At 44.4% G+C, this 9,103-nt stretch overlaps 1 protein-coding gene across 1 annotated transcript in view; it reads right to left on the bottom strand.

Annotated features, from left to right (window-relative positions):
* LOC112071850 (MAM domain-containing protein 2-like) overlaps window positions 1-9,103 on the bottom strand; it is a 55,670-nt gene that overhangs the window by 18,656 nt on the left and 27,911 nt on the right. Inside the window, 1 exon segment of the mRNA XM_070439535.1 lies at window positions 800-893. Within this exon segment, the coding sequence (XP_070295636.1) occupies window positions 800-893 (94 nt within the window).

Raw genomic sequence — 9,103 nt, forward strand, 5'->3', positions numbered from 1 at the left:
CCGGAGAGAAGATCAGGGAGCTTTATAAAATGATACTACACCTTAGGGAAGCTTTATAAAATGATACTACAAACCCTTAGGGAGCTTTATAAAATGATACTACACCTCAGGGAGCTTTATAAATAGAAATAAAAAAAGTTTCTGCTGCAAGATCTTTTTCAGGACACAGCAGGATACTTACACATGTTTTGAATGTTTACAATAAAAAAAGCTATAGATTGTATGTATTGATATGGCTATGGCATCAGAGCTGTGTTTAAAATACATGTACCATGCTGTACCATGCTGTATCCTAAGCCCAGGGCTGACTGACACAGTAATGGAACACTGGCTGCTGAGGGGTTCTCTCTGGAATTTAGACGGAGGGGCAGAGAGAAGGAGAGCGAGAAAGATACAGAAAGAGAAGAGAGAGACTAGTTCAACTTCAGAGGATAGTGGAATCAAATGAAGGATAATTGATAATCTGCGGTTAATGTTCCAATCGTAATCTAATCAATTCCAATCCTTTTCTTCAAAGGGAACACACCCTTCTCTCCCACCTCGCTTGCTAAATCATGTTGTCTGGAACACTTGAGGAAAATGAGAATGGGTTCCATGGTAGAGTAGGGACTATGTGGTACTTCAGGGCTCTGTGGTGGCGGAGTAATGTAGCTAGTAGCTACTGTTGCTGAAACACACTGGGCCAGTTTCCCAGACACAGATTACGCCTGTAGACCTGGACTAAAAAGCATGCTCAATGGAGATTCTCTAGGATTCTCCGTCCCACTGAGTTGATGATAGTAATACTGTACCCTCTCACCTGTCTCTGTGTGGCAGAACTCTGGAGAGAAGGAGATGTCATCAATGGCCACGTATCCTCCACGGGCACTGTTAAAGGCTACCTCATAAACCACCTGGAAAACATGCTGCACTGTTAAAGGCTACCTCATAAACCACCTGGAAAACACAGACCAAACCAAGATATAACCAAGATATAACCAATATATAATCAGAAGATAACCATACAGTGTAAACTCAATAGTTAGCTCAACAGTTAGCGCATCAACAGTTAGCGCATCAACAGTTAGCTCATCAACAGTTAGCTCATCAACAGTTAGCTCATCAACAGTTAGCTCATCAACAGTTAGCTTCTAAAATGGATTAAATAAATGTCCTCAGCAATCTACACACAATACCTGTCACGTTCGTCGTAGTGAGGAGACCAAAGCGCAGCGTGATGTGAATACATATTTTTAATAGAAGACGACTGAACACGAAGAACACAAACAAACAAAATAACAAACGACCGTGAACGCTATAACCACGAAGTGCATACATGCAACATCAACATAGACAATAACCCACAAAACCAAAACGGAAAATGGCAACCTAAATAGGATCCCCAATTAGAGACAACGATAAACAGCTGTCTCTAATTGGGAACCAATCTAGGCCACCATATACCTACATTACCTAGACAAACCAAAACCCCATAGATATACAAAAACCCCTAGACAAGACAAAAACACCCATTCCACCTTCTTCACACCCTGACCTAACCAAATAAAMAAAGAAAACAAAGATAACTAAGGTCAGGGCATGACAATACCCCATAATGACAAAGCAAAAACAGCTTTTTAGAAATCTTTGCACATTTATAAAAAAAAAAACGGAAATACCTTATTTACATAACTATTCACAACCTTTCCTATGAGACTCGCAATTGACCTCAGGTGCATCCTGTTTCCATTGATCATCCTTGAGATGTTTCTACAACTTGATTGGAGTCCTTCTATGGTAAATTCAATTGATTGGACATGATTTGGAAAGGCACACACGTGTCTATATAAGGTCCAACAGTTGACAGTGCATGTCAGAGCAAAAACCAAGCCCTGAGGTTGAAGGAATTGTCTGTAGAGCTCCGAGACAGGATCGTGTCAAGGCACAGATCTGGGGAAGGGTCCCAAAACATTTCTGCAGCATTGAAGGTCCCCAAGAACACAGTGGCCTCCATCATTCTTTAATGGAAGAAGTTTGGAACCACCAAGACTCTTCCTAGAGCTGGCCTCCGGGCCAAACTGAGCAATCGGGGGAGAAGGGCCTTGGTCAGGGAGGTAACCAAGAACCCGATGGTGACTCTAACAGAGCTCCAGAGTTTCTCTTGGGAGATGGGAGAACCTTCCAGAAGGACAACCATCTCTGCAGCACTCCACCAATCAGACCTTTATGGTAGGGTGGCCAGACGGAAGCCACTCCTCAGTAAAAGGTAGGACAGCCCGCAGGACAGAAAAAATATTCTCTGGTCTGATGAAACCAAGATTGAACACTTTGGCCTGAATGCCAAGGGTCACATCTGGAGGAAACCTGGCACCATTCCTACAGTGAAGCATGGTGGTGGCAGCATCATGATGTGGGGATGTTTTTCAGTGGCAGGGACTGGGAGACTAGTCAGGATTGAGGCAAAGATGAACGGAGCAAAGTACAGAGAGATCCTTGATGAAAACCTGCTCCAGAGCACTCAGACTGGTTCAAATTYTATTTGTCACCGAATACAACAGGTGTAGCCCTTACAGTGAAATGCTTACTTATAAGACCTTAACCAAGTTTTAAMAAAATACCTACAAAAAAAGTAAGAGACAAGGATAACAAATAATTAAAGAGCAGCAGCATATAACAATAGCAGGGCTATATACAGGGAGTACCGGTACAGAGTCAATGTGTGAGGGCACCGGTGTCGAGTTAATTGAGGTCATATGTACATGTAGGTTATTTAAGTGACTATGCATAGATAGTGTAGATGGGGGGGGGCAATGCAAATAGTCTGGGTGGCCATTTGATTAGCTGTTCAGGAGTCTTATGGCTTGGGGTTAGAAGCTGTTTAGAAGCCTCTTGAACCTAGACATGGCGCTCCGGTACCGCTTGCCGTGCAGTAGCAGAGAGAACAGTCTATAACTAGGGTGGCTGGAGTCTTTGACATTTTTAGGGCCTTCCTCTGACACCGCCTGGTATACAGGTCCTGGATGGCAGGAAGCTTGGCCCCGGTGATGTACTGGGCCATACGCACTATCCTCTGTAGTGTCTTGCGTTCGGAGGCCGAGCAGTTGCCATACAAGGCAGTGATGCAACTGGTCAGGATGCTCTCYATGGTGCAGCTGTAGAACCATTAGAGGATCTGAGGACCCATGCCAAATCTTTTCAGTCTCCAGAGGGGGAATAGGTTTTGTCGTGCCCTCTTCACGACTGTCTTGGTGTGCTTGGACCACGTTCGTTTGTTGGTGATGTGGACGCCAAGAAACTTGAAGCTCAACCTGCTCCACTACAGCCCCGTCGATGAGAATGGGGGCGGGCTCGGTCCTCCTTTTCCTGTAGTCCACAATCATCTCCTTTGTCTTGATCACGTTGAGGGAGAGGTTGTTGTCCTTGCACCACATGGTCAGGTCTCTGACATCCTCCCTATAGGCTGTCTCAACGTTGTCGGTGATCAGGCCTACCACTGTTGTGTCATCAGCAAACTTAACAATGGTGTTGGAGTCGTGCCTGGCCATGCAGTCATGAGTGAACAGGGAGTACAGGAAGGGACTGAGCACACACCCCTGAGGGGCCCCCGTGTTGAGGATCAGCATGGCTGATGTGTTGTTACCTAACCTCYCCACCTGGGTGCGGCCCGTCTGGAAGTCCAGGATCCAGTTGCAGAGGGAGGTGTTTAGTCCCAGAGTCCTTAGCTTAGTGATGAGCTTTGAGGACACTATGGTGTTGAACGCTGAGCTGTAGTCAATTAATAGCATTTTCACATAGGTGTTCCTTTTGTCCAGGTGTGAAAGGGCAGTGTGGAGTGCAATAGAGATTGCATCATCTGTGGATCTGTTGGGGGCGGTATGCAATTGGAGTGGGTCTAGGGTTTGATGTGAGCCATGACCAGCCTTTCAAAGCATTTCATGGCTACAGATGTGAGTGCTACGGGTCGGTAGTCATTTAGGCAGGTTACCTTAGTGTTCTTGGACACAGGGACTATGGTGGTCTGCTTGAAACATGTTGGTATTACAGACTCAGACAGGGAGAGTTTGAAAATGTCAGTGAAGACACTTGCCAGTTTGTCAGCGCATGCTCGGAGTACATGTCCTGGTAATCCGTCTGGCCCTGTGGCCTTGTGAATGTTGACCTGTTTAAAGGTCTTACTCACATCGACTGCGGAGAGCGTAATCACACAGTCGTCCGGAACAGCTGATGCTCTCATGCATGTTTCAGTGTTACTTGCCTCGAAGCGAGCATAGAAGTGATTTAGCTCATCTGGTAGGCTTGTGTCACTGGTCAGCTCACGGCTGTGCTTCCCTTTGTAGTCTGTMATAGTTTGCAAGCCCTGCCACATCCGACGAGCGTCAGAGCCGGTGTAGTARGATTGGATCTTAGTCCTGTATTGACYKTTTGCCTGTTTGATGGTTCGTCGGAGGGTATAGCGAGATTTCTATAAGCTTCCGGAGTAGAGTCCCGCTCCTTGAAAGCGGCAGCTRTACCCTTTAGTTCAGTGCGCGAATGTTGCCTGTAATCCATGGCTTCTGGTTGGGGTAGGTACGTACAGTCACTGTGGGGACGACTTCCTCGATGCACTTATTGATAAAGCCAGTGACTGATGTGGTGTACGCTGCAATGCAATGCCATTGGAAGAATCCCGGAACATATTCCAGTCTGTGCTAGCAAATCACTCATGTAGTTTAGCATCTGCTTCATTTGACCACTTTTTTATAGACCGAGTCATTGGTGCATCCTGCTTTAATTTTTGCTTGTAAGCAGGAATCAGGAGGATAGAATTATAGTCAGATTTGCCAACTGGATGGCAAGGGAGAGCTTTGTACGCATCTCTGTGTGTGGAGTAAAGGTGGTCTAGAAWTMTTTTCCCTCTGGTTGCACATTTAACATGCCGATAGAAATGAGATAAAACTGATTTTAGTTTCCCTGCATTAAATTCCCCGACCACTAGGAGCGCTGCCTCTGGATGAACGATTTCCTGTTTGCTTATGGCGGTATACAGCTCATTGAGTGCGGTTTTAGTGCCAGCATCGGTCTGTGGTGGTATGTAGACACCTACYAAAAATACAGATGAAAACTCTCTAGGTAGATAGTGTGGTCTATAGCTTATCATGAGATACTCTACCTCAGGGGAGCYAAACCTTGAGACTTCCTTAGAAATTATGCACCAGCTGTTGTTTACATACAGRTGAAGTCGGAKGTTTACATACACTTAGGTTGGAGTCATTAAAACTCATTTTACAACCACTCCACAAATTTCTTGTAAACAAACTATAGTTTTGGCAAGTCGGTTAGGACATATACTTTGTGCATGACAGAAGCAATTTTTCCAACAATTGTTTACAGACAGATTATTTCACTTATCATTCACTGTATCACAATTCCAGTGGGTCAGAAGTTTACATACACTAAGTTGACTGTGCCTTTTAAACAGCTTGGAAAATTCCAGAACGATGTCATGGCTTTAGAAGCTTCTGACAGGCTAATAGACATCATTTGGTCAATTTGAGGTGTAACTGTGGATGTATTTTAAGGCTTATGTTCAAACCAGGGCCTCTGTGCTGACATCATGGGAAAATCAAAAAGATCAGCCAAGACCTCACAGTCTGGTTCATCCTTGGGAGCAATTTCCAAACGCCTGAAGGTACCACGTTCATCAGTACAAACAATAGTATGCAAGTATAAACCCCATGGGACCACACAGCCGTCATACCGCTCAGAAGAAGACGCGTTCTGTCTCCTAGAAATGAACATACTTTGGTGCAAAAAGTGAAAATCAACCAGAACAACAGCAAAGAACCTTGTGAAGATGCGGGAGGAAACAGGTACAAAAGTATCTATATCCACAGTAAAACGAGTCCTATATCGACATAACCTGAAGGCGCGTCAGCAAGGAAGAAGCCACTGCTCCAAAACCGCCATTAAAAAAATACAGACTACGTTTGCAACTGCACATGGGGAAAAAGATCGTACTTTTTGGAAGAATGTCCTCTGGTCTGATGAAACAAAAATAGAACTGTTTGGCCATAATGACCATCGTTATGTTTGGAGAAAAAGGGGGATGCTTGCAAGCTGAAGAACACTCCCAACCGTGAAGCACGGGGGTGGCAGCATCATGTTGTGGGGGTGCTTTGCTGCAGGAGGATGGTGCACTTCACAAAATAGATGGCATCATAGGAGGGAGAAAAAATACGTGGATATATTGAAGCAACATCTCAGACATCAGTCAGGAAGTTAAAGCTTGGTCTCAAATGGGTCTTCCAAATGGACAATGACCCCAAGCATACTTCCAAAGTTGTGGTAAAATGGCTTAAGGACAAAAAAGTCAAGTTATTGGAGTGGCCATCACAAAGCCCTGACCTCAATCCCATAGAACATTTGCTCGCACACACTGAAAAGTGTGTGCGAGCAGAGAGGCCTAAAATCCTGACTCAGTTTCACCAGCTCTGTCAGGAGGAATAGGTCAAAATTCACCCAACTTATTGTGGGAAGCTTGTGGAAGGCTAACCAAAACGTTTGACCCAAGTTAAACAATTTAAAGGCAATGCTACCAAAATACTAATTGAGTGTATGTAAACTTCTGACCCACTGGGAATGTGTGGAGAAAAAAAGCTGAAATAAATCATTCTCTCTACTTTTATTCTGACATTTCACATTCTTAAAATAAAGTGGTGATACTAACTGACCTAAAACAGGGAATTTTTACTAGGATTAAATGTCAGGAATTGTGAAAAACTGAGTTTAAATGTAATTGGGAAGTGTATGTAAACTTCCGACTTCAAACTGTATATGTATAGGTCCCCGCCCCGTGTCTTACCAGAGGCTGCTGTTCTGTCCTGCGATAGAGTGTACAACCCGCAGCTGTATGTTCTTAATGTCGTCGTTCGCCCGTGTGAAGTATAAGATATTACTGTGTTTAATGTCCCGTTGTAGATATCGTCTTTTGATTCATCCCATTTATTTTCCAGCGATTTAACATTAGCTAGCAGGACGGAAGGCAAAGGCAGATTAGCCACTCGTCGCCTAATCCTCACAAGGACCCTGATCTTTTTTAGCAAAATCTCAATTTCCTTCTCCAGCGATGACGGGGTCTGGGCCTGGTCGAGTGTCTGTAGTATATCCCGTCTGACTCATTGAGAGAAATCCTTCGTCTAATCTGAGTGGAGTAATCGCAGTTATGTGTCCAGAATCTCTTTTTTCGGTCATAAGAGACGGTAGCAATATGTACAAAACAAGTTAGACAAACGTGAACGAACCAAATATGACGGGTTGGTAAGAGCCAATAAGGTGCAGCCCTCCCTCGGGCCATCATGACCTTCTGTCACATTCGCTCCCACTAGCGTGGTGGTTCTCATTCGGTGTCGTTCTCTCTCTCTCTCTCTCTCTGTTGTGTGGTTGGAGACAGTGTGTGGTGGCTGATCTGACCTACAGCTGCAAATCGTTCCATAAATCAAGACCCTCTACATATTACTATCCCTGCCAACCTTCCATCTGTAGATCGTCTTGCTCAGTCAGTTATCACTCTAGCCTTTTGTCTATTCTCAAAATCGTGTTGCTCTGCTGTAACCTTCTTTTTACTCCCTGGTGGGTGCGTCGGCGGTGTGTGTGTTTGTCCGTGCTTGACGGTGTTGGTCTCATTCGGTACTTGGCACGCTTCCCCTGTTTCCCTTCCTTAAAGTCCTGTCTCGCTAGATACGCATGCAGTCATTCTCTGCGCACCAAACAACAGTTCTTGCTCTTGTTTGTTTATTTCATTCAGACCCCAAGAGGATAAACCCCTGGTCGGCTATATTCCGCCGTAACGACTCGTTTTTTCCCACGCTATCACTCAACTAGACCTAGTCCTAGACCACTCACTTTGTTCGCTACTCTTTTTTTGCATATCGTGCGTGACTATCCTCTCTGGTTTCTGCAAGCTCCTTGGCTCCCTCTCTGCTCTCTCGTGTCTTATTCCTGAGACCCATTTCTAGTTGCATTTACTGTCGACACTATCAGGTCTTCGTTCTTCCTCGCTTACTGTGGTGTAGTTCTCACCTCTCCGTACCTGTTTCCTCTAGCAATCTTTTCGAGAGGTGCATTCCTTTTGCTGCATGCATCTAGGTGCCTTAGAGTGCTTGCACTTTCGCACTGGAACCGTTCGTCTCTACCACTAGGAGAGCATTCGAAACGACTGCCTTTCCTTCCTAGAGCAAAAGAACACAATTACAGCGCTGACGTGGATGTGCGACTGTTGCGTGTGCAATGATTTCGCTGTCTGGCTAATGTTACTGGTCCTTGAGTGTGCTCACCGAGCCAACGAGCTGTGGTACGTGTATCATTGGAACACTTTCCGCGCGACATCAAAAATTCTTATCCTTATGGAGAGTAGCGCATTAGAAACATACGAGCAGATGGGAGGTTACAATTTTTGTGCTCGCAGCTCTTTATCGGCTTCTCGCATCGGTCATCTTTTGACTCTAAGATCTATGTACGCCCATGGATGTGCTCAGAAGGCGAAAAGATTGCACTGAATAGTAAATGAAGGCTAGGCCATATGAAACTTCCTCCCCAAGCGATAGACACTCGTTCGCCAACTATTGGGACTCAAAATGATGTCAGTGCGCTCTGTGCATCGTCTAAAGCCTGACATATTTTCTTGACATTTATTAACCCAAGCATGTTTAAGAAAGTGCACAGTCGACTGTGGTATAGTCGTGGTATGGTACACTTCTGACACCACTGGGGGAATTGTATACAGTGAAATAATCTGTCGTAAAATTATATGCGCTTATTGGGATTTAAAAATCTACTCTATGTGATACATGTACTGAATACAAGGGTAAGTCTGAATGATTCTCCTTGTAAACCTCGAAATATTCATCTTTTTGTCTCTAATTATACATCTATAGATTATTGATCATGTCTAAGAAAACATGGTTTGTTTTTGCTTGTTATACAGTGTGTATGGTTGAAAAGATATTTGTTGGTGCGAGTGTATTGGTGTTGAATTATGGTTCTCTCTACAACTTTATGTGTATGGGCTGAACTTATTTGATTTTTGATATCACTGTATAGTGTGAGCTGATTTTCAGACTGCTTTACCTTTATCAAGACCACAGGC

The sequence above is a fragment of the Salvelinus sp. IW2-2015 genome, unplaced genomic scaffold (genome assembly GCF_002910315.2).
Source record: "Salvelinus sp. IW2-2015 unplaced genomic scaffold, ASM291031v2 Un_scaffold1745, whole genome shotgun sequence".
NCBI lineage: Eukaryota > Metazoa > Chordata > Actinopteri > Salmoniformes > Salmonidae > Salvelinus > Salvelinus sp. IW2-2015.